General features: G+C 41.7%; 1 protein-coding gene across 1 annotated transcript in view; it reads right to left on the bottom strand.

Moving 5' to 3' along the window:
• Nucleotides 1–2177: 2177 nt before the first annotated feature.
• The window catches only part of LOC139550804 (laminin subunit gamma-1-like), a 78054-nt gene continuing 54804 nt past the window's right edge, over nucleotides 2178–25427 (bottom strand). Inside the window, exons 8-28 of the mRNA XM_071361975.1 lie at nucleotides 24476–24612; nucleotides 24152–24274; nucleotides 23833–24022; nucleotides 23514–23626; nucleotides 22626–22847; nucleotides 21777–21965; nucleotides 20490–20735; nucleotides 20136–20289; nucleotides 19736–19878; nucleotides 19301–19479; nucleotides 18932–19088; nucleotides 18389–18594; nucleotides 17828–17907; nucleotides 17411–17548; nucleotides 17093–17237; nucleotides 16604–16753; nucleotides 7854–7968; nucleotides 7393–7592; nucleotides 6907–7065; nucleotides 4936–5035; nucleotides 2178–4721 (exon numbers count right to left, since the gene is read on the bottom strand). Of these exons, the coding sequence (XP_071218076.1) occupies nucleotides 4465–4721; nucleotides 4936–5035; nucleotides 6907–7065; nucleotides 7393–7592; nucleotides 7854–7968; nucleotides 16604–16753; nucleotides 17093–17237; nucleotides 17411–17548; nucleotides 17828–17907; nucleotides 18389–18594; nucleotides 18932–19088; nucleotides 19301–19479; nucleotides 19736–19878; nucleotides 20136–20289; nucleotides 20490–20735; nucleotides 21777–21965; nucleotides 22626–22847; nucleotides 23514–23626; nucleotides 23833–24022; nucleotides 24152–24274; nucleotides 24476–24612 (3403 nt within the window). The 3' untranslated portion in view covers nucleotides 2178–4464. The remainder of the gene's footprint in view (nucleotides 4722–4935; nucleotides 5036–6906; nucleotides 7066–7392; nucleotides 7593–7853; nucleotides 7969–16603; nucleotides 16754–17092; nucleotides 17238–17410; nucleotides 17549–17827; nucleotides 17908–18388; nucleotides 18595–18931; nucleotides 19089–19300; nucleotides 19480–19735; nucleotides 19879–20135; nucleotides 20290–20489; nucleotides 20736–21776; nucleotides 21966–22625; nucleotides 22848–23513; nucleotides 23627–23832; nucleotides 24023–24151; nucleotides 24275–24475; nucleotides 24613–25427) is intronic.

Below are 25427 nucleotides of genomic sequence, written 5' to 3'. Positions count from 1 at the left end.
GAAAACCTGACTTAACACCATGAGTAAATACACACTGTGTTCTGTCCTTTAAATCATTTTTCAAACCGGCTACATGCAGCCTGGTATAGGCCAATTGACGAAAGCCTCTGAATAAGTAATGAGTGATCCAGCGGCGAAAGCTTTAGACAGGTCAATAAAAAGGGCCGCACAACGTTCCTGCTTGTAAAAACAATAAAGAGCATAATTTTAAAACAAAGAAGTGGCAGAGATAGTGCTATGACCTGGTCTGAAACATGACTGGTCTACATTTAGAATACATTTCGTAGTTAAAAAGGATCTAAGTTAAGAATTTACGATGGATTTTGCAAATTTTGCTAGGCAAGAGAGTTTGAAAATGGGGCGATCATTATTTAATTCACACAGGTCACCACCTTTGTGAAACCTTTGTGAAGGGGGAGTATGTGAAGGGGGAGTATCTTTCCAGACCCTGGGGATGGTACCAGAAATAATTGTATTCAAATAATTGAATGTGATATGCTTATACTCGAGTCAGAAATAGTGGTCCCGCCTACTTGAGCCAACAGCTTTGCCAGTGACAGCCCAGTAACCGAGCTAGTCGGAACTACCCGGGGCTAGCCTGCTAATGTTATCGCCAGGACCCAGCCAACACAATGTATTAACAACAGCACTAACATCATTGCTCCAAACTAAAACACTTAAATTAAATGTCTCTTAAAATGTATAAAACAGAGAAGTACTATCACCACTCTCTGCTTTCGGGTCACGTGACAAACCAATACGGTGAACCCAACATTGAAATTCAGAGGAAATAATGTAACTTATGTACTTTTCTAACACACTTCTGAAAATGTGCAGTCAAGATCTGGCTGCTTAACTAATTTGGAGGGTGAACGAGGGGAGATTTCTGAATCTTTTGGGGGGATAGTGAATGCAGCAGCTGAAAATAAGTGTAGCATCTCATTTTGAGAATACACCGGCATGTTTCACTGCACAGATAAGAAACATTGTGGCATCTATAGCTATTCATTCAACGGTCATAGTTTTGTGCATAACAGTTGCTGAGATGCATCTTCCATTTCTTTTAATGTACTTTCAAGATTATCATCAAATCAATAATGATTTATAAAACAGTGTTTCACAATCAATACACAGCAGAAAATCCAACCATAACATAACTGGGTTGTTCTGCCAATTAAGTGCCTTTTTAGTGTAACTTAGTGAAAACGAACTTGAGTTCACATAATTTGAACATTGTCATAAAGAGCACATGTTCAACTTTTCCCATCTAAAGAGGTAAAATAAAAAATGACCATAGTGCCTATTAAGTTCAAAATAAAGTAACAGGGTTGACAACTTGTTCTTAAATCAGCCGTTAATCTCTTAAGGGGGATTTAAGCTTGTGTGCAACAAGGAGGTGCAATTGAATGCAAAATTCACCAAAAATAAATACATTGTTTAACCATTTCCAGCGTGTCTATCTGTGGGTAACAGGGTTGGCGTGAAATGCTCAACCCACTCAGTTTTTCACAACAAAACATAATAAAGTGTCCAGAAGAGTAGAACCTGCTCACCTGCTTTGACGTTCAATGTTTTAGATTTTTTTTTTTTTTTAAGGAATAGTTACACTATATTAAAACAAGAGTTCATTTCACCTAACATGGTTTATTTTTTACCTTAAAATGAAATCACTAATCACATTAAATAATCTTTAGAAATTACTTTGTTAAAGCAACACAACAACTAGTGCTTTACAATGATGGTGAAAACTTGGAGAAGTTTTTGGGTTAAGTGGGTTAAAATCTGCCTAGAAGTCACAGAGGGTGCACGGCGGGATAGGTCAAAATGCTGAACTTCGGCACTTTAACAAGTCTTTATTCATATAAAAAAAATCTGATGTATACAATTCTCCATGTAGTCTAGAGTAAAGCAGAGTTTATTTAATATAACAGGCTTTTAAAATTCTATATTTGTGCACATTGACATATATTTTTTTTTAAAGCACTCATTTCATGTAATGACCCAACTAATAAACTGGAACATATTGTCCCGCATGTTCTAAAGACTAAATAACCTCAAGATAAAACTACATTGCGGAGTAGACTGGAGTAGATTCATGAGAAACATTGTCATATTTCCGCAAATGCAATGTACAGAACACTGAGTCAGCATGACATTCAATACAATCACACATCAACTGTTCCTGTAATTATTTTTTATTACTTCAATGTTACGATTGAATTTACAGGCAAATGGGTAACAAGCTGGGTTTTCTCAGGTCCTTACAAATGAAATGTTTCAGTGACTAGGTGCCTTGTAATGTATTGTATTGTACGACAGAACAGAAGATGCCCTCCATAGCCAAAAGACCACAAAAGGATTGTGCAACACATACATATCATCATCTACGGGTACAAAATAATACAAATACTTGAGACATTATAAATTAGAAATACTGTTTTATACATCAAACAGTATGTGCTGCACATCCGTCCACAGCAGCGTGGTGACCTGGAGGAGTAATAGAGGGTAAAAGATGGTTCACTGCAGAGATCGTTTTAGTCCCTGCCACATCATCTTATAAAATTAGGCAAAAAGTTAGCTAAACATAACTATCAAACAGATAACGTGATAGAAGGCTAAGGAAAGGAGTGAGTATTGGTGTATTGAGGATATGAGCGATGTTGAACGGGAACTGGAAAGGACGAGTAGTTTCCAGGTTATAACCTATTCATTTACTGTATGGAGGCTGGCTGACTGATGTTCTGGACCCGTCGACAACATCCCTGCTGTTCTACTGAAATGTAAGGACACCATGTAGTGAACGTGTGATGAGACGAGTGTATGTTTGAAATGTAATGCAATGTGTGCGATAAACGTGATGCCCTCGTTAGGGACTAAGTGATGTGAATATTACAATCACATATTAAGGCACAAAACACTAAGAAAAAAAATGGTTAACTAGCAACTTGTGACCAATCTTATTTTCTTGGAGACAAGCATATAAATTCAGTCAAATGAAACGTTAGGCTTAATGTAGATAGATGGCTTCTTTAGGGCCATCCCTTACACACACAAGTCCTGATCTTGTCAGTCAAAGGTAAAGGTTCTTGTTATAAAAGCATTCATCAATTAACTTGTGACCACCCACTGAGAAGTAAACAAATGAATAATGGCAGAGCTATGAGGCAACAACACTGAGCCATGTATACAAGCATATTATACCACAGAACTTATCATATACATTTATATATTATGTGGAGGTTTCAGTTGATTGTTTTTGTGATAGAACCTATACGAGGTGGCTGTTGGGCCTTGGGTTTAACAATCAGCCAGCCCTGAATCATTTAAGCATATATTTACACAAATAACAATTCCTCACTCTTTATCATAATAAAAAACATTCACACAAAAATATAACATTTGAAATCATTATTAGCACCAGTGTATCAGATAAAGTCTTGCTACGCAAATGTACAAAGTTGCATAGTGTAGAATTTTGCCTTGTAGTGTAGAATGCTAATGTGTGATTTGCAGCAAACCTGTATTAAGCAGCAGCTTCGGGAGGAAAAAACAAACAAAAATCATGATTTGTAGTGTTAAAATAAATGATTTAAATGATATTTAACCATGATGTTTCACTGGGCGGTAGAGGCCTGTCTCAACTGGCAAACATATCAGAGCCATTTTAAAGACCCACAAGCTGGTTTCATTGAACAGCTTTTCAGTTGTGCATGTGGAACAGAATAGTAGTGTTGAATACTGTAAAGATGTATAATAGTAACAGGAATACTTTCTCCATGCAAGACATGTAGCTTTGGGAGCGAATGGAGGCAAATCAAAACAGAAACTTAAGGATTCCTTCACGGTTTGTTTTTTTAAATAAATGGTTGATAACACAGAGGATGGTACATATGCATTGAAAGTTTCTCAATACCTTTAGCAACAAACAAAAAATCTCTCACAGACAAACCATTCCCAACATGCCCTTGGGTCTAGAATGATGGGTAAGGATAACTTGTTTGATACCATATCAGATAAAAAAAGGTATATAATATGACACAGACGCATCTGAAAAGGCTGAGGACATTTTTCCTTGTTTTCTCTGTTGGTGTGGTTCCTCTACGTAGTAGTGTAGGAACAGTCTGGAGGTGGTGCAGTCATGTGGGTTTTCTGGAGTGAGGTAAGTCACACCTCTCCTAACCTGCTGCACCTAAGGAGAATGGATACGCGGTTTTTGTCGACCGCCCTTAGTTCATTTCAGGTTCTGCCGCTTATGCTCTTCCCTCTTCCTTTCTGTAAAAACATGAAACTTGGCTTAAATTGGCTTCTTGCTGAAAAAAAGACAAACAAAAGACCAAAAAAGACAAACTGTTTTGGTAAAACGGTGGCATTCTGCCCGAGTGTTAGATGTGGGAAGGAGTGGTACAGACGGGATATGAGGAAGGGTACAGGGGTCGGGATAGGGGTCGGAGATAGAGGGAGTTAAGCCCGCTCTATGGATGGGGTGTTGAAGCAGCCATTGGGTAACGTGTTCTTGATGTCGTTGAGGTTGGCGATGTCAGACTGGATCTCCTTGATCTGCCTGTCGTAGTCGGTGATCATCTCATCCTGGCTCTTGGCCACGTCGTTCAGCTCCGCCAGCTTGCGGTCCAGGTCACTGTTCGCCATCTTGTCTTTGGCCTGCTTCAGCGACCCCTCAATCAAGCCCAGCTTGCTCAGGTCCACCTTGTCAATGTTGCCTGAACCGGAAAAGAGGAGGTGTAAGCTTCAGCTCAATGATTTAAGTACAATCATTTTCACTTGTGCAAGTAAAACCCTGAATGATGGAATATTGTTTGGTTACACACGATGCACAAGCCAGAAACAATAACAGAACCACAAGACAATTATATCCCTGTTTTGTATTCATATACCTACAGAAATAACCAGTTTGCTAAATCAAATACCACTCACCCAGTGACTTGAGCAGGTCGTTGATGGTGTTGAGAACGGTCCTGACTGCACTCTTGGCTTTCCGGGAATTGTCCTCAGCTTCCTTCGCATTGTCTGATGCCTGAAATACCAAAACAACATAGTTGACATGTCAGGTCAGGATTCCAGACCACAACGAAGATAGCTGATAACTCAGTAAACACTTGTGAGGTCCTTTAACCTTCAGTAGCTTGCTCATCCACTTCCTATTGCGTATTGTTTAGTCTCATTGTCTCTAAACAACTTTAACTTCTGGATGAAAGGTGCCCATATCAAACGGCCTGCTCCTCAGTCATAGTTGCTAATATTTGCATATTATTATTAGTATTGGATAGAAAACACTCTAAAGTTTCTAAAACTGCTTGAATTATGTCTGTGAGATTAACAGAACTCATATTGGCAGGCAAAATCCTGAGTTGAAATCAAAACAGGAAGTCAGAAATCTGAGCTTGTATGTATTCACCAGAGTCCCTAATGAAATCCCCTTGAGATATGAATGATTGTGCACTGCCTAGGGCTTCCACTAGATGTCAACCATCAATAGAAATTTTAATGAGACTTCTATGATGTTGTGGGAGAGAATGATAGCAGAATCAGTCAGGTGTCCATCAAGCAGCCATTTTCTGATCACGCTTTTTCCTCATGGTACTCACTTGCGTTCCATTGCTCACGAAGACAAGAAAGAATACTCCGGTTGGAACTTTATTGAAGTTATATGTTAAAAACATCCTAATGATTGATTCTGTACTTAGTTTGAAATGTTTCTTCGACCGGTAATATCACTTTTTGAAGTTTTTGTCCGATATAACGCTGACCAGAATTAGCGTTTGGATATGTAAACCAGACGCGCTAACAAAAGAAGGTATTTGGACATAAATAACAGATTTTTTCAAACAAAACAAACATTTATTGTGGAACTGGGATTCCTGGTGTTCTTTCTGATCTAGATCATCAAAGGTAAGGGAATATTTATCATATATTTTCTTGTTTATGTTGACGCCATCTTTGCGGCTGTGGTGTTTTACTTTTGAGCGCCGTCTCAGATTATAGCGTGGGTTTCTTTTTCCGTAAAGTTCTTTTGTAATCTGACACAGCGGTTGCATTAAGGAGAGGTATATCTATAATTCCATGTGTATAACTTGTATTATCATCTATATTTATGAGTATTTCTGTTGAAACGATGTGGCTATGCAAAGTCACTTGATGTTTTTGCCACTAGTGAATCTAGTCACCTCAATGTAAACTCAGATTTTTTGATATAAATATCAATTTAATCAAACAAAACATGCATGTATTGTGTAACATGAAGTCCTATGAGTGTCATCTGATGAAAATAATCAATGGTTAGTGATACATTTGATCTCTATTCTGGTTTTTGTGAAGCTATCTTTAGCTGGAAAAAATGGCTGTGATTATTGTGGTTTTGTGGTGACCTAACATAATCGTTTGTAGTGCTTTTGCTGAAAAGCCTATTTGAAATCGGACACTTTGGTGGGATTAACAACAAGATTACCTTTAAAATGATATAAGACACATGAATGTCTGAGGAATTTTAATTATGAGATTTCTGTTTTTTGAATTTGGCGCCCTGCACTTCGACTGGCTGTTGTCATATCGATCCCGTTAACGGGACTGCAGCCATAAGAAGTTAACAAGGACTATAAACATTTTGCAACTCCAGCTCTGTGTACACAAACACGCAGAGCACCTGGGGATGATTTCCAACCCAAAGAGATCTTCTAGAAATTCCTAAGTATGGGGTTCCTAAGATTCTGAGAATTGAATGATATCAGTGGATGTAAACAACAGAGCCCCAGATACAGAGTATGCATCCCAAATTACACCATATTCCCCTATATAGTACACTACTTTTGACGAGAGCCCCATGGGCCCTGGTCAAAAATAGTGAACAACACAGGGTTCCATTTGGGACGCACACAGACAGACACGCACCATGCTAGCCATCATCATGTCCTGGTCGGCCTCAGCCTTCTTCTTGGCCAGCTCTGCCTCCGCTGCACTTAGCTGGTCCATCATGTTATTGACCTCTCCATCCAGCTTCCTGGTGTCCTCAAAGGCCTTCTCTGCATCCGCCTTGGTCTTAGCAGAACCCTGTGGGGTGAACAGGCAGAGGGGAACAGAAAGGGATTAGTGATGTTGACCATTTGAAAGTAGGTATTACATTAATAAACAATTAAACCTGTAATTAATGTATGTGAAACATCAGATGAGAGGGGGAAAGAGAGGGTTTATTATTTTATGTGAAACATCACATTAAATGACCACAAAAACAAAAAATGTAATCTACTGAGACACCATTTATATATACACTTTATATCAAGAGGCCACCATTGATGTTGGCCCTGTCATTTCAGGACTGTAGCATACACAATGGTCATATAATGTATCTAGCTATAATATAACAGAAATATAATGTACCTTCTGCACAACGCTGGCTATCTTCTCTGCCTCCTCCGCCTTGCTCTTGGCCTCCTTTGCGTCTGCGTCTGCGTTGCCTAGCGCCCCCTCAGCCTGCTTGGTCTTCTCATTGGCTGCAGCGATGGTGGCGTTGATCTCTGGGATTCTCTTCATGGCGTTCTCAGCTGCCGTCTTGTTGTCGTTCACCCTCTTGTCAAAGTCTGTGTTGACAATGGAGAAGGACAATGAGAAGACAGATTGATTACATATCTAATATGTGATAAAAAATAATGGTGACTCACTACTTTGCTTTATACTATTATTTTAGCATTCCCTTTCACATCCATCTGAGATCCTACATACTAGTCTGGATACGCTTTTCACTGTTACCATTCAGAATAAAATAAGCCCCTGATCTAACGTTAGTATGGGGCAGAGAGGGACCCTTCTCTGGCCTCTCTACCAGTCCTGTTCCTACGTACCTCTCAGATTTCCCAGAATGTCTTGGGCCTCCTGGTAGGTGGACCTCCCCTTGCTGGCAGCCTCCTCAGCCAGCGCCTTGGCAGCATCAGCACGAGCCAGCAACTGATCTGCAGTCTGGACAGACAGAGACAGACACACAGACAGAGACAAACACAGAGACAGACAGACAGAGAGAGACACAGAGACAAACACAGAGACAGAGACAAACACAGAGACAGAGACAGACACAGAGACAGACACAGAGGCAGACACAGAGGCAGACGCAGACACAGACGCAGACACAGACGCAGACACAGACGCAGACACAGAGGCAGACACAGAGGCAGACACAGAGGCAGACACAGAGGCAGACACAGAGGCAGACAGACACAGAGGCAGACAGACACAGAGGCAGACAGACACAGAGGCAGACAGACACAGGCAGACACAGAGACAGACATAGAGGCAGGCAGACACAGAGGCAGACACAGAGGCAGACAGACACAGAGGCAGACAGACACAGAGACAGACAGACACAGACAAACACAGAGACAGACAGACACAGAGACAGACAAACACAGAGACAGACAGACACAGAGACAGACAGACACAGACACAGACACAGAGACAGACAGAGACAGACACAGAAACGCAGACAGACAGATAGAGAGACAGAGACAGAGACAGACAGACACAGAGACAGACAGACACAGAGACAGACAGACAGACAGAGACAGAGAGATGGGGGAATCAGTCATCAGTCAATTTAAACATATTTTTCTGGGTGCTCCTAAATTTTCTTAGCTAGGAGCACCAGTGCTACCAACGAAACATGTTAATTTAGAGCCATGCATACTACTCAATTAATCTGAATAATTCTGGCGTCATGACTTGCTCATTTTCAATATACTTAGTGGTTGAACGAGTGAGGAGGCCCATAAATACTGTGGTAATTCTTCACATATACAATGTGGTCATTTTCAATTTCATGCCTCCTTTAATGAGGCACGCTAAAGCTAATCTTAGATGGAGACACACTCCAGTTTTTTCAAGGAGGAAACCACCACCTTACGAGGTTTACATGCGAGGCAAAAATCACATGTTGACGTTTGTCTATTTAGAGCAAAGGTTATATACACAAGAAAGAGAAAGTTTAAAAAAAGGCAGTGTTGCGAAATTCTGGTAATGTTCCCAAACTTTCCAAGGGCCTCATTTATAAACGTTACTTACGTACAAAACATGCATTCGCCAGTTTTCATGCAAAAGTTGACATTTATAAAACCTTAAACTTTACATACAATATCTAGTGGTTAAAGTATTGCATTGGAGGCAAGTAAGTAGGCATATTTTGTGAAAATGGGGGATGTAATGACACGCTATTGAAATTAAAATAAAAAACAGGAGCCATTTGCCGCTGTGTGTTTTTTGGGGGGAATCTAGAATAATTAGACATAGGAATCTATTTCCTATTCATTTAATTTTCATAACGATTGCAGTAGAAATTCCTCACCTTTCCTGGCTGTGATGGGTTCATATTCCCAGCCTACAACAAATTTGAGCCTAGTAAATAGATAGGCTATACGTATTTCAAGTTTTGCTGTATGCGATCCAATAGACAGTGTGGTTTATAATGGGCTACACAGTCGAATTTAACAGTTGAACAGACAGTTGACCTTTTACATTGAAATAAGTAGGCTACTGTAATTACACTGGAAATATAAACACAACATGTAAAGTGTTGGTCCCATGTTTCATGAGCTGAAACAAAAGAAAGATAGCAGAAATGTTCCATACACACAAAAAGCTTCTTTCAAATGTTGTGAACAAATTTGTTGACATCCCTGATCGTGAGCATTTCTACACAAACGGTCAGAAACCGTCTCCGATAAGCTCATCTTCGTGCTCGTCGTCCTCACCAATTTTTTTATTTGAAACATTGTATCAACTATTAACTTGGGTCTGCCTGAAGCTAGTGAACATGCAACATTGTATAAAATATTCTGGTCCCTCAGTTGCCAGTGAGCTCGAGACAGACACAGCTGTAGGCTATTTGTGCAAGGGTTAAGAAGCAGTGCTTGACTTGAGCAGGAGCTCACCGGAGCAGAGTACCAGAAATTTTATACTGCTTGAGCTCCTGTTCCTTTTATAGAATATTATCTCAAAAGTATTGTGGAGCTCGTGCACCTAAATATAAATAGTACCAGCACCCAAAATGAGTACCAGAACCTATTTCAGTCCAAAGCATGCACTGATAAGAAGTAACCAGGTTGGCCTATTTTATGACGTTTCCTGGATCAGAGTGGTTATTGAAAGGGAGAGAGCTGGAAATAATTTTTTAATACATTGAAGAACTATTATATTCTCAATGGATGGAAAAACAGACTTGTTTGCTTGCTTGTTTGACGTGAAGAAAACATTACCTTGAGAAGCTCCACAGGTCATTGGTGGTGGTGTGTTCAGCCAATCAGAAAAACTATCAGATCCCCAAATGGGCACATTTATATGCTTACATTTGGCCAGGTAGACTATAGGCCTACTTCTATGCGTGCATGTCCTTACTAAACATTGACAGGAGAGCTCCAAATAAAATAAATAAATAGCCAAAACTTGCAAATGGAATGAAATAAACCAAAAACGTGTTTCTCAAAAGTGTGGCGTAGGTTGTGCACTCCGCAAACAATGTGTCCACTCCGACAATGACAATGGAAAGACAGGAATAAGAATATTGAATGCCATAACAAAAATGACCATGGCCAAAGTAACAAACATTGTAGATTAGAAACGATAGGAATTAACAGTAAATGTACTACTGGTGATATATGTAAATGGATATTGACATACACAATTCACACAAATAAGTTCTGAATATTGACAAATAGGCATTCTGGAGAGAAGTGCTATACAAAGCCCTGCGCGTTGTAAAAAAAAATGTCAGAGGCGCATGGTGATGCAGTATAGAGCTTGATTTGGCCTCTGCATGCTTCTGGAGGCTTCGCAATTGCGTCACACCGTCCATATGGAGCCTCCGACCACATTTTCGGATCAAGCACAAATTGGCTTTTATTCTAAGCCTCCGCAATGGATTAGTTCAATGAGATGGGTGCAAATAAACACACACACACAAAATGATTACAGGCTCAAAACGGGCTGAAACAAAGAACTTTCTTCTGAAACTCGTCAGTCTATTCTTGTTCTGAGAAATGAAGGCTATTCCATGCGAGAAATTGTCAAGAAACTGAAGTACAACGCTGTGTACTACTCCCTTCGCAGAACAGTGCAAACTGGCTCTAACCAAAATAGAAAGAGGAGTGGGAGGCCCCGGTGCACAACTGAGCAAGAGGACAAGTACATTAGAGTGCCTAGTTTGACAAACAGACTCATCACAAGTCCTCAACTGGCAGCGTCATTAAAATGTACCCGTCTCAACGTCAACAGTGAAGAGGCGACTCCGGGATGCGGGCCTTCTAGGCAAAGTTGTAAAGAAAAAGCCATATTTCAGGCTGGCCAATAAAAGGAAAAGATTAATATGGGCAAAGGAACACAGACACTGGACAGACTAATCTAAGTTTGAGGTGTACGGATCACAAAGAAGAACATTCGTGAGATGCAGAAAAAATGAAACGATGCTGGAGGAGTGGTTCACGCCATCTGTCAAGCATGGTGGCGGCAATGTGATGGTCTGGGGGTGCTTTGGTGGTGGTAAAGTGGGAGATTTGTAGAGGGTAAAAGGGACCTTGAAGAAGGAAGGCTATCACTCCATTTTGTAACGCCATGCCATACCCTGTGGACGGCGCTTAATTGGAGCCAATTTTCTCCTACAACAGGACAATGACCCAAAGCACAGCTCCAAACTATGCAAGAACTATTTAGGGAAGAAGCAGTCAGCTGGTATTCATTCTGTCTATAATGGAGTGGCCAGCACAGTCACCGGATCTCAACCCTATTGAGCTGTTGTGGGAGCAGCTTGACAGTATGGTACGTCAGAAGTGCCCATCAAGCCAATCCAACTTGTGGGAGATGCTTCAGGAAGCATGGGGTGAAATCTCTTCATATTACCTCAACAAATTGACAACTAGAATGCCAAAGGTCTGCAAGGCTGTAATTGCTGCAAATTGAGGATTCTTTGACGAAAGTAAAGTTTGGACACAATTATTTCAATTAAAAATGATTAATTATAACCTTGTCAACGTCTCGACTATATTTCCTACTCATTTTACAACTCATTTCATGTAGGTTTTCATGGAAAACAAGGACATTTCTAAGTGACCCCAAACTTTTGAATGGTAGTATATATTATATACAGTGGGGAGAACAAGTATTGGATACACTGCCGATTTTGCAGGTTTTCCTACTTACAAAGCATGTAAGAGGTCTGTAATTTTTATCGTAGGTACACTTCAACTGTGAGAGACGGAATCTAAAACAAAAATCCAGAAAATCACATTGTATGATTTTTAAGTAATTGATTTGCATTTTATTGAATGTTTTGAATATACAATCAATCTTGCAGAACGCGCAGACAATGTATGCATGCAGGGGACACCAGCCATGTTGCAGACACCGATGTCTTGCTCCCGGACAAGCTAAACAGCCTTTGCCCGCTTTGAGGATTACACAGCGCCGCCGACGCGGCCCGCTCCCAAGGACTGTGGGCTCTCGTTCTCCGTGGCCGACTTGAGTAAGACAATTAAGCGTGTTAACCCTCGCAAAGCTCCCGGCCCAGACGGCATCCCTAGTCGTGTCCTCAGAGCATGCGCAGACCAGCTGGCTGGAGTGTCTACGGACACATTCAATCGCTCCCTATCCCAGTCCGCTGTCCCCAGTTTCTTCAAGATGTCTACCATTGTTCCTGTACCCAAGAAAGCAAAGGTAACTGAAGTAAATGACTACCGCCCTGTAACACTCACTTCTGTCATCATGAAGGACTTTGAGAGACTAGTCAAGGATCATATCGACTCTACCTTACCTGACACCATAGACCCACTTCTAATTGCTTACCGCCCCAATAGATCCACAGACGATGAAATCGCCAATGCACTGCACACTGCCCTATCCCATCTGGACAAGAGGAATACCCATGTAAGAATGTTGTTCATTGACTATAGCTCAGCCTTCAACACCATAGTACCCTCCTAGCTCATCATTAAGCTTGATGCCCTGGGTCAGAACTCCGCCCTGTGCAACTGGTTCCTGACGGGCCGCCCCAGGTGGTGAAGGTAGGAAACAACACCTCCACTTCGCTGATCCTCAACACAGGAGCTCCACAAGGGTGTGTACTCAGCACCCTCCTGTACTCCTTTGTTAACCCATGACTGCGTGGCACGCACTCCTCCAACTCAATCATCAAGTTTGCAGAAAACAACAGTAGTAGGCCTGATTACCAACGAAGAAGAGACAGCCTTGTGTTACCAGGAAAATAACTTCTCCCTCAACATCAACAAAACAAAGGAGCTGATCGTGGACTTCAGGAAACAGCAGAGGGAGTACGCCCCTATCCACATCAACAGCACCGCAGTGCAGAAGGTGGATAACTTCAAGTTCCTCGGCGTACACATCACTGACAATCTGAATTGGTCCAACCACACAGACAGTGTGATGGAGGCAGAAAAAAATGTGTCTTGACCCATAATACCCTCACAAACTTTTACAGATGCACAATTGAAAGCATGCTGTCGGTCTGTATCACCGCCTGGTACGGCAATTGCACCACCCGCAACCGCAGGGCTCTCCAGAGTCTGGTCAACGCATCACCGGGGGCACACTGCCTGCCCTCGAGTACACCTAAAGCACCAAATGTCACAGGAAGGCCAAAACGATCATCAAGGACATCAACCACCCGAGCCACAGCCTGTTCACCCCGCTATCATCCAGAAGGCAAGGTCAGTACAGGTGCATCAAAGCTGGGACCGAGAGACTGATAAACAGCCATCACTACCACCTGGTTACTCGTCCCTGCACCGTAGCTCTATATACAGTTGAAGTCGGAAGTTTACATACACCTTAGCCAAATACATTTCAACTCAGTTTTTCACAATTCCTGACATTTGTAAAAATCCTCGTAAAAATTCCCTGTCTTAGGTCAGTTAGGATCACCACTTTATTTTAAGAATGTGAAACGTCAGAATAACAATAATAATAATAGTAGAGAGAGTGATTTATTTCAGCTTTTCTTTCTTTCATCACATTCCCAGTGGGTCAGAAGTTTACATACACTCAATTAGTATTTAGTAGCATTGCCTTTAAATTGTTTAACTTGGGTCAAACGTTGCGGGTAGCCTTCCACAAGCTTCCCACAATAAGTAAATTAATTTTGGCCCATTCCTCCTGACAGAGCTGGTGTAACGGAGTCAGATTTGTAGGCCTCCTTGCTCGCACACACTTTTCAGTTGTGCCCACAAATTTTCTATAGGATTGAGGTCAGGGCTTGTGATGAGCACTCCAATACCTTGACTTTTTTGTCCTTAAGCCATTTTGCCACAACTTTGGAAGTATGCTTCGGGTCATTGTTCATTTGGAAGACCCATTTGTGACCAAGCTTTAACTTCCTGACTGATGTCTTGAGATGTTGCTTCAATATATCCACATTATTTTCCTTCCTCATGACGCCATCTATTTTGTGACGTGCACCAGTCCCTCCTGCAGCAAAGCACCCCCACAACATGATGCTGCCACCCCCGTGCTTCACGGTTGGGATGGTGTTCTTCGGCTTGCAAGCCTCCCCCTTTTTCCTCCAAACATAACAATGGTCATTATGGCCAAACAGTTCTTTTTTTGTTTCATCAGACCAGAGGACATTTCTCCAAAAAGTATGATCTTTGTCCCCATGTGTAGTTGCAAACCGTAGTCTGGCTTTTTTTCCGGCAGTTTTGGAGCAGTAGCTTCTTCCTTGCTGTGGATGTAGATACTTTTGTACATGTTTCCTCCAGCATCTTCACAAGGTCCTTAGCTGCTGTTCTGGGATTGATTTGCACCTTTCGCACCAAAGTACATTCATCTCTAGGAGACAGAAGCGTCTCCTTCCTGAGCGGTATGGCGGCTGCATGGTCCTATGGTGTTTATACTTGCGTACTATTGTTTGTACAGATGAACGTGGTACCTTCAGGCGTTTGGAAATTGCTCTCAAGAATGAACCAGACTTGTGGAGGTCTACAATCTTTTTTCTGAGGTCTTGGATGATTTCTTTTGATTTTCCCATGATGGCAAGCAAAGAGGCACTGATTTGGAAGGTAGGCCTTGAAATACATCCACAGGTACACTTCCAATTGACTCAAATGATGTCAATTAGCCTATCAGAAGCTTCTAAAGCCATGACATCATTTTCTGGAATTTTCCAAGCTGTTTAAAGGCACAGGCAACTTAGTGTATATGTAAACTTCTGACCCACTGAAATTGTGATACAGTGAATTATAAGTGAAATAATCTGTCTGTAAACAATTTTTGGAAAATTTACTTGTGTCATGCACAAAGTAGATGTCCTAACCGACTTGCCAAAACTATAGTTAGTTAACAAGAAATTTCTGGAGTGGTTGAAAAATGATTGCAACCTAAGTGTATGTAAACTTCCGACTTCAACTGTACATAGAATCACTGGCCACAATAATAATGGAACACTAGTTACTTTAATAATGTTTACATACTGCTTTACTCATCTCTTATGAATATACTGTATTTTATTCTACTGTATTTTAGTCAATGCCACTCCGACATTGCTCGTCCTAATATTTATATATTTCTTAATTCTTTTAGTTTTTACATTTGTGTATTGTTGTGAATTGTTAGATTCTACTGTACTGTTTGAGCTAGGAACACCAGCATTGCGCTACACCCACAATAACATCTGCTAAATATGTGAATGTGACCAATAAAATGTCATTTTATTTGATGTTTAGTTTGAAAAAGTCCCTGCAAAATATCAAATCATTCTGCCCACAGCTCTACAGAAATGTGATCTAACTAGCCATTGCTCTTTATTTTAGGAACAGCCGTGGCCCATTTCAATAGTTCAAAATTAAACAGCAAATAAAGGGCCGTTATTGTCACCATAAATGCTGAATCGTACTGATGGGGGGGGGGCAAAAAGCCTATACAGTTACATTTCGCGCTAATTTTTTTTACGATATAACGTATCGTCTTGACAATATCGCAATATTATGTTGGCTGTACCTGCACCATCTTCTTCTTAAATATGGAGCCAATTTGTTTTTAGCACTTTTATTTCCATTACTGATCAAAACGGGCTCTCTCTTGTCCCTCTGCAGCAGACATATGGTGAGGAAAAAGTTTGGAACATCGAATCACAATAAAATCACAGTACCGAATCGGCAATAAATATAGAATCGTGAGAATTGCAAGACACATCGTTTCGGCACCTAGGTATCGGGATAATATTGTATCGCAAGGTCCCTGGCAATTCCCAGCCTCCGTGAATGGAGGGTGTTTTTCAGAGTTCTAATGCACGTTCACAGTTTTAGGATGGGTCGGATTTATAACGGGAAACATGCGTACGTATGGTGTGCGGCAAGTTTAGAAATCTCAATATTTTTTTACGGTTGTATTCCTTTCATAAATGGCACATGCAGATATTTTGTGTGAAATTTACACAATTGTTATGAGGCCCCTGATTTTCCAGATATCCTGGTTGGAAGATTCCTGGAATCAGGCTGGAATAAGCAGGAAATCAGGGAATCCTCCAACTGGGATTTCTGGTAGCCTGAGAATTTGGGAACGTTATCAACATTTTGCAACCCTAAGTAATGGTCTCCTGTCCTACCTGCTGCTCAGTCTTTCCCTTCTCCAGCAGCTTGCGGACCTCAGTCTCCTTCCCTCTCAGGTCGTCCCTCAGGTCGTTGTACTCCTTCTCTGTCTTGTCAATCAGTTTGTCCAGGTCTGACGCCTCCTTCTTGATCTTGCTCGCTTCGTCCTGTAATCAGAAGTCAAGGTAAGTTATCTTTCAAGACTTGGAAACGACTTCAGTAATGTCCTTATGGCCATTTACATTTTCATGTATGTCTTGTGATACACAAACCCTTTCAATGAATCTGAAGAGTATCCTGTCAATCATTCATGACAGGGAAAATATTCCAAAGGGTTGTTTCATCAATAAAGAGATGCCTGATGCTGCCTACCTCCCAAATGACATCCTATTCCCTTTCTAGTGCACTAATTTTGACCAGTAGTGCACTATTAAGGGAATAGGGTGCCATTTGGGATGCAGACCTGTCTCCCCCTAAAAGAGGATTAGTCACTTCATGCAACTGACCTCCAGTGATTTGGTGTTGAAGGGTGGCAGGCTGGTCAGGTTAGCGTAGATCTTCAGGGCTTTGTCGCCTGCCTCCTCTGCCTCAGCATGCACCTTGTTGGCCTGTTTCTCCAGGTTCTTAGCCAGGTCCTTTGCTTCATTGTATCTAAGAGGGTGAACATGACGGTTTCAATTATAAAAGTGGTGAGGAGATTTGAACCTGTACTAGCTTATGACATGTTCCGGACAGAATAAATGTTCCTGAAATGGGATTCATTTCGATTGACAAAATTAAGGAGGAATCATCACAGAAAAGTGCTGTTGCTGACAGTGACATACTTCCTGTTGAGCTCGTCAATGTCTTTGTTGGTCTTTCCCTCGCCATCTAGAGTCTTCATCAGCAGGTTGAGAGCCTTGGTGGATGTGTTGTTGGCATCCTTGGCGATCTTCTCGATTTGATCCGCATCCATTTTATGTCTACAGATGTAACAGGATGAGGCTTATATTTTTCATCGACTACGTGACGGGGCTTCTTACAGCTCAAGAAAAATAAGATAAAAAGTGGTGATAGGGTTCACGCACCCAAAAATATACACTTTTGTTCTGGCCTACCAATTATGTTGATTTAATTATAGCAATTCATATTTCATTCTTTTGAGAGTTCCCCATTTTTCAGCCAAGAATAGCACATCCCAGACATCCCAGGCAATACATTTCAGAGAACAACAATTGTTTCATCATTGTAGCAGTTCTTACTTGTCGGCCAGATTGCGAGCCTCCTCTGCCAGAAGCGTCATGTTGTTAGGATCTGCGGTGTTTGAGGGTGTTTTGATGTCCTGGGCGAGAAAAATAATAAAGTACGAAATCAATGAACCCATGTTATTTCTTTTTTCATGCAGGAGGACTTGTTCATTGTGCTACAGGACCAAATATGAACTGGGGGTCTGTACAACAAAAATAGACAAATAACATGGTGCTCAAAGCATCGAGATCCTACCGTTCATAATAGAATTATTTGTTATATACAATATTTTACCAAATATGATCAGTTTTTAGAATGAAGGCGTTCATTTTTTTGTCATGTTGCTAGGATGCTAATGTCCATTCTATGAATTCTATATGTAATTATTCAGCTCCAAGTATCTTACTGAACACCTGGAGCAATATAATCACATACAGAATCCCTAGAATGGACATTATTATCCTAGCAACATGACAAAAAAATTATCTAGAAACTGATCATACATGGTAGAATATTAGATGAATATTGCATAAAACAAATACATTTCTCAAAATTATCATTAGGGGATGACCGACCAGTTTGCTGATGGCGTCCTTGGCCTTATCCAGTTCCTCGCGGGCGCGGTCGACCAGGTCCTCAGCGTCTCGGACCCGGTTGCGGGCCTTGTCGGTCTGGGTTCCCGTGTCGTCCACACTGTTCCTGATGTTCTGCAGACGGTTCCACTGAGTGGTCAGCGTGTTGTTCAGGTTTCCCAGGCGCTCCAGCAGGCCTTTGTCTACATCTGAAAATATATAATAAGAAGTAAATAAAAGTACATTTCACATAATCCTCTCTGATCCAGCACCCGGGACAAGGTTTAATGGATGTGTGCATACCACCCCACTACATAACTGAAAACAGCATTCACAACAAACATTCCTGAATCATTTGATTTAACTCTACTGGGATAGAACAGCATTCTTTCAAGTTAATTAGGCCGAATACATCTTTAAAAATTGACATAAGGGCCTTTCTTGTCTAATTCTAGTTGTTTCAAGCTAGTGAGACCTACTTTAAAATATATATATATATATATATATATATATATATTTTAAATTGACATATTTAGAGTCCTGTACCTTTGCTGGTCTGAGCCTCCTCCAGCAGGTCCATGATGGCTTTCTCTGCCTGCTTTAGACGGTCCTCAAAGGCCTTGTCACTGACAGCCTCCGACGTAGAGCCCAGGTTGTCAATCAAATTCTGCAGGTCATGCAGCTTCTGTCTCTGCTGGTTCACCTATGTAAGTGTAAAACCATAAGGGTTAGTGTGGTTGCCTATGCAGCTATACAGACATGTCAAGCACACAACTTAATTAAATATATTTTTTTAAATATTTGGACAAAGACAGTGAAGAGAGACAGGAAAGGAAGGAGGATAGATGGTGTGCTAGAATGCAACTTTATTAACAAAAACAATCAACTGACGAAAACACCACCAAGAGTCTGTACCTTGTCTCTGACGAGAGAGTAACAAGATGGACACTGCTGGCAGCCGAGAGTAGAGCGGTTGTAGAAGTAGTTCTCCTCACACATGTCACACCTGGCTCCCACAAAGCCTGGGCGGCACTCGCAGCGGCCATCATCCTTACACTGGGTCGTAGAGGAGCCCTCTGGGTCGCAGTCGCACGCTGAAATAGAGGAAGAAGAGAAACGGATAAATGAAAAAGGCTCATAAAACATGTGATTCCAGAGTGGAGGTTTGAAAAGCTACAATGACAAATACAGAGGGGACTCTTCAAGTTAGAATGATATTCTCTTCCCATCAGACACAAACTCCACACGTGATATAGTAATGCACATCTGCACGCCATAATATGAAATGTTGCAAGAGTTTAATCACAATGGTAGAGGATAGAGAAAGAAGGAAAAGTATGGTAGCCATACGTTTGCAGCCAGACAATCCGAATCCAAAGAAGTTGACCTCGCAGCGTTCACAGCGCAGACCGGTGACGCCGGGCTGGCATTCACACTGACCGGAACCGATGTCACACTGACCATTGGTGGACCCAATAGGATTGCAGGTGCATCTGTCACGACAACAAAATAAAATCAAGGCATATTACAACTTAGCTATTGAAACATAGCCATGAACACAATCAAACAGCTAAAGACTCATATAACAGACCACCATTTCTAGTAAGATAATTATTAATTTTAATAATTATTAATGTTTATTTCTTTGGCTTTTCTACAAGGGAGTACCTTATTAACTACTCAGAAATGCTTCTACTAAAAGCTGGATATTAAGGTGTAAAGAGTGAAGGTCTACAGAGTGGGTACTGACCGTTCGCAACCTGTTCCGCTCTGCAGGTTGAAGAAGCCAGGCTCACAAGCGCTGCAGTCCCTGTTGGTGACGTGGGCGAGACACGGGCACTGGCCTGTGACCTGCAGACAGCTGGTTTGTCTGTCCACTGTGCCGTATGGAGAGCAGGAGCAGGCTGGGGACAGGAGAGAAGAGAAACCCATGACTACCACTGCAAGCATCAGTCATCTCTGTACAGTATGTGGAACTCAACAGTACACAGGATAGAATGGAAGAGAGAGAGACCCATTATCACCGATGAACACATCAGTCAGTATGTGGAACTCAACTGTACACACACACAGACACGTCATGCTGATCATTTTCTCATCTTACGTTTGCACTTGTCGTTGGAGTTGGTGGCCAGAGGGTTTCCATAGAAGCCCTCTTTGCAGCGGTCGCAGAAGAAGCCGTCTGTGTTGTAGATACACTTGAGGCACTCCCCGGTCTCTCGGTCACAGTTGCCCACAGCGTTGGGGTCGATGTTGTCGCTACACTTACAGGCCCGACACACCCTCACCGGCCCGTTCTCACCCAGGGGGTCTCCGAAGAAACCGTCATCACACAGCTCACAGCGCTTGCCTGGGGAAAGATGCAATTCATAGTTTGGATTACGTGATAATGAATATATTTGAATATCTAATAAAAGCTGCCATACATACAGCTCCTGAACTGAATTGAGAAATAGGTACATACAATAAACACAATTTGGAACATTCATCATGATGTTTTATCCATTTACAAAGTTGAAGTTTAAGATTGGTTTCTTTTACGGAATCAAAGTCTGTTTATCATCTGTTAATAGAAAGAAAATGGTTCAGGCCACCTTTATGTGTGTATTGGAATATGTGGATGTTATTTACATTCATGCTGCAGCGTCCACACTTTAAACCCTTGGATGCTGTATATTGTTGTGCCCCAAGGTTCATTACTGGCTCTGGTTTCAAAACGTACCACTATTCCTTATATCAAGAAGTAGTTTTGGGCCTCTTTAGCCGGCAGAAGAGAGCAGAATTTTATGTTATTTATCTATAAAGCGTTAATCCAAAAACATCGAATGTATTTGACATCTCTAATCTCTTATAGAATGACTCATTCTAAAACTAGGTTGATGAATTACATTACACTTCAGATCCCCCCCAGTTTCTACACAGATCGGAAAGTAACTGCACCTACAGTTATGCTGCACCTTACATGTGAAACAATTTACAAAAAACTATTAGAATGGATGTTCTAGTGCCTCTTACACAATTCAAAAAATCTATTTCAGATTTTTTAAATGTTAATAGTGATTTTTTTTCTTAATGCGTATATGTCTTGTGTCTGTGTATTTATGCATATGTTGTTTTTTCTTTGTATTAAAAAACAGGCTCTACTGCAAATGAGACCTATAAAGTTGATCCACTTTATAAATATGTTAATTTAATTTTTTATAAACAGTCTTGAATTGTGATAAATAGAAAATAATTCAACCAGTACTTGACACTTTCAAAACTACCTACAGACTATCCCTAACAGTTGATTTGGTTCTAATCTATAAATCTGCAACGTTTCCATCACAGATTACTTACATGCGTTTTTTGTTTTTTATTTTTTTAATCACAATCTCTCTTTAAATATTACCTGTGGTTCCTGTGGGACAGTTGGTGCAGACAACCTCCTTGGTCTTAGGAACGACAGCACAAGTGGATCCTCCGGGGCAGGGGCAGGGCTTGCAGTCGCTGGAACTCCCCACAGTGGAATCTCCATAGTAACCGTCTTTACACCTCTCACAACTGAGCCCAGCTGTGTTGTGTTGGCAGTCACACATCCCTTCAAACAGACATCAAACACACACGTCATGTCTCTGATTAAGAGGGGTTGGGTTAAGCGCGGAAGACACACTTCGGGTGAATGCATTCCGTTACGCAACTGACTAGCTATCCCCTTTCCCTTCCCGCCACCAGGGGGGAGTCTAAGACCGATGAGAGTTTAAAGGGCCCACTATTTTATATCCAGACACCTTTTTATAGTAGATGAGGAGAGAGTAGGCTGCCTATTTTATTTATTTAACCTTTATTTAACTAGGCAAGTCAGTTAAGATACATTCTTATTTACAACGACATCCTATCAGTCATGTTTTAAACCATTGGACACACAGACAAATCTCTTTATAGCAGAGTGTTATTACTGGCTGATGTTGGTGTGATCTGTTACTCCATGTTCTGTTCCACTCTAAGATAACAAGGACATTTAAATGTTGAACATTCCACTGTTCCAAACACAGACACATTTAGCCATAGCAGATAGAACCCCAGGTGTACTGCATGGCTCCTGGCTGAGACATATACCCAACCAGTCATGTGATGATTGAGGACTCGTCTCCAGTCTCTACTCCTTGTTGTTTCCCTATGGGCCCTGCTCTACAGTAGTGCACTATATAGGGAATTGGGCAACATTAGGGTGTCAGCCACTCATTGTCATCTCACTCACCTGTGTCGGGGTTGCACGTGTCACTGTGTCCGTTACAGTTGCAGGCGTCACAGGAACTGAAGGCCCCCAGGTCTGGTCTGCTCCTCCTGTATCCCAGGGCGCACATCTCACAATGCTGTCCCATGTAGCCCTGAGGGCAGGTACACTTCTCTACCCAGCGGGCCGGGGTCCCTGGACCACTCCTCGCCGTGATCAGCATTACATCGTCAAGGTAGCCAGCACCTGGGGAACGATGAGAATTGATTAGATGTCTGCATCTTGTCTTGAGAAAGGCCACTAGGCCGAAATGTTGACAAGGAATCAAAGACACAGACCACCAACATTCTTGTCTCCCAGCTTTCCATTTTCATTGCATTGATTAGGCCTCATTGGTAATGTCTAAAGTATTGAGGTAAGTGACTATTACTATGTTTTTGCCCTTAGAGTTATCTGGATATTTGTTCAGAGAGGATCTGATGACCTCAATAACAGGGCAAATCATCACCACGTGGTGGCTTTAGGGGAAATGAGAAAGATTCAGCCTTAACCTGAGCACTAATATTATGACTAGGTTGGAGTTTCAACATCCTCTCTGTGATTAGCTGAGAGATGTCCTCAGAACTGTTAAAAGCATATGAAATCCAAGCGTATCAGTTCGCTTGACCTAACTTACTCCCAAGCTTGTCATGGTCCAATCCTACAGATACTACTGTAGGCTTGGGCCCATATTCATGAAGCGTCTCTAAGTAGGAGTGCTGACCTAGGATCCGTTTTCTGCCCTTTATGTACAGGGGAAACATGATCATAGATCAGTACTCCTACTCTGAGATCCTTTATGAATACAGGCCCTAAACCAGGGTGTATGGTTTACATTGTGAGGTGAGGCGGGGCGGACGAGTGGATGCATACTTCTCTCGCTGTAGGTGCCACGGATCTTGATGGACGTCAGATTGTGCAGGAGCTTCTGGAATTCAGACTGAGGGAGGGTGGGCCTCCAGGGGTAGTCTGTGCTGTCGTGGAGCCTAACAGAAAAAAGAGGGGCATTCACAACATCAGATAACAGACAAATGTATACATTTGCTTTCTATGTGACAATTTCAAAAGTATGTTATTACCACAGAATAGATGGTAAAAAGTCAACTTTCATATTACAAACGATTTACTTTTGTTGTGCTGGTATTCTACAGTATACACATCTGTAGGTTAAGGCTGCATGATTTCCACCAACCTGAACACAAACTTCTGCATGTTCTCCCCAGGATAGGCATTTCCCTGAGCAATGAGAGGCACAGCCACTCTGAGGCCAGCCCCCTCCAGAACCACATCTTCAGCCGAAAGGCGTGTGTCTCTCCTGTCTACCCGGAAGTTCAGGGTGAGGTTCTGGCCGTAACTCAGCAGCTGATTGCCCAGGAACCTCTCTACAGTAACGAGATAAGAAAATACTTGTTAGGCTCACTCCAATGAAGTCTTCTTCGCCACAACAGTTTAAAAATAAAAGTCCCTCTTTCTCAAAAAAAGTATTTGAGTTAGTGTCAGTCACACAGTACCTGGAGCCACAAAGTACATGGGGAAGTAGTCCTCAGAGATGAGGGAGATCTCCTCTCCACCAGCAGACCACTGGACTGAAACACTGGAGCCGTCACGCTGCTGGGCTGTCCACTGCTCATCATCTAGGAACAGGTTTCATGTTTGTTACATTCAATTCTATCAAGGCATATCTTTACACAACTACCTCTGAATGATCCTAATCTAAACAGTGATATATGCATACTTCCTGAATATTTCTATAAACTTACTTCAGCTTTTTTTATTAGAAAGTAAGCCTGGTCTGAGCCCATAATGAAAAGGTGAAAAGGTGTGAATGGGCTCACCTTTGTTGAAGGTGGAGGAAACAGTGTCGATGCTGTAACCTTCAGCACTGTCACACACAGAGGAGTGCTGGAAGCAGAAGCACGGAGTGCAACCCTGCGGGTTCTGGGGGTCCATGTTGAAGTAGCCAAGCTTACACCTGAAATAAACCACATTAGCCATTTAACATCAACTTACATAAAAAATTATATTAGCATGGGTATGTCTATCTGCAAATATGACATAAAGTCAACATATATATATTTCTCATATTATTTTATTTAACCTTTATTTAACTAGGCAAGTCAGTTAAGAACAAATTCTTATTACAATGACGGCCTAGGAACAGTGGGTTTATATTTATATTTAATTATATGAAAACAAAGTTAACTGTATGAAACTGAGTTAAAATATGGCTTTAGGCTTGGAAATGTGAAAGTATTGACATTCAGTTTGAGGCGTAGGCTATATTCTATATAGTGCACTACTTTTGACCAATAGGGTGCCATTTGGGACGAATCCATACTGGGGGTATTATTCATACCATCTGTGGCCCAGCTGGGGGGCTGGGAGGAATGTTACACCCACCAGTGTCTGTGGAGCTGGGGTTAGGTGGTGGCCATTGCCAGGCAGAGAGAAGAGTGTATCAGGCAGGCAGTAGACAAGGCAGTGGTGACTGGAAGGGTGGCCGGACTTGGGAGAAGCCATAGAAGGCCTGGCTGCCAGTCGGTCTCAGTGGGGAGGAGTGAGCTATCTATGGGTTATTTTGTCTCCTTCGCTGCTAGGGGAGTCATGCTGCCTGTCTAATTCCATTTTACACACATACGGAGCATTCTTTCATTGAGAGAGGTACTCTCCTGTGTGTATCTGTGTTTCTGTGTGTCAGGGGCTGCCTTTAAACTTCTGTGGTTTAACCTCAAAATGTCATAACAGAAGAGGAGCTGAAATGCTGCCATGAATCTTTAACAGTTTCCC

This window comes from Salvelinus alpinus, chromosome 23 (assembly GCF_045679555.1).
Source record: "Salvelinus alpinus chromosome 23, SLU_Salpinus.1, whole genome shotgun sequence".
Lineage (NCBI taxonomy): Eukaryota > Metazoa > Chordata > Actinopteri > Salmoniformes > Salmonidae > Salvelinus > Salvelinus alpinus.
The sequence above is the reverse complement of the archived record's forward strand: the minus strand, read 5'-3'. Positions and strand labels throughout refer to the sequence as shown.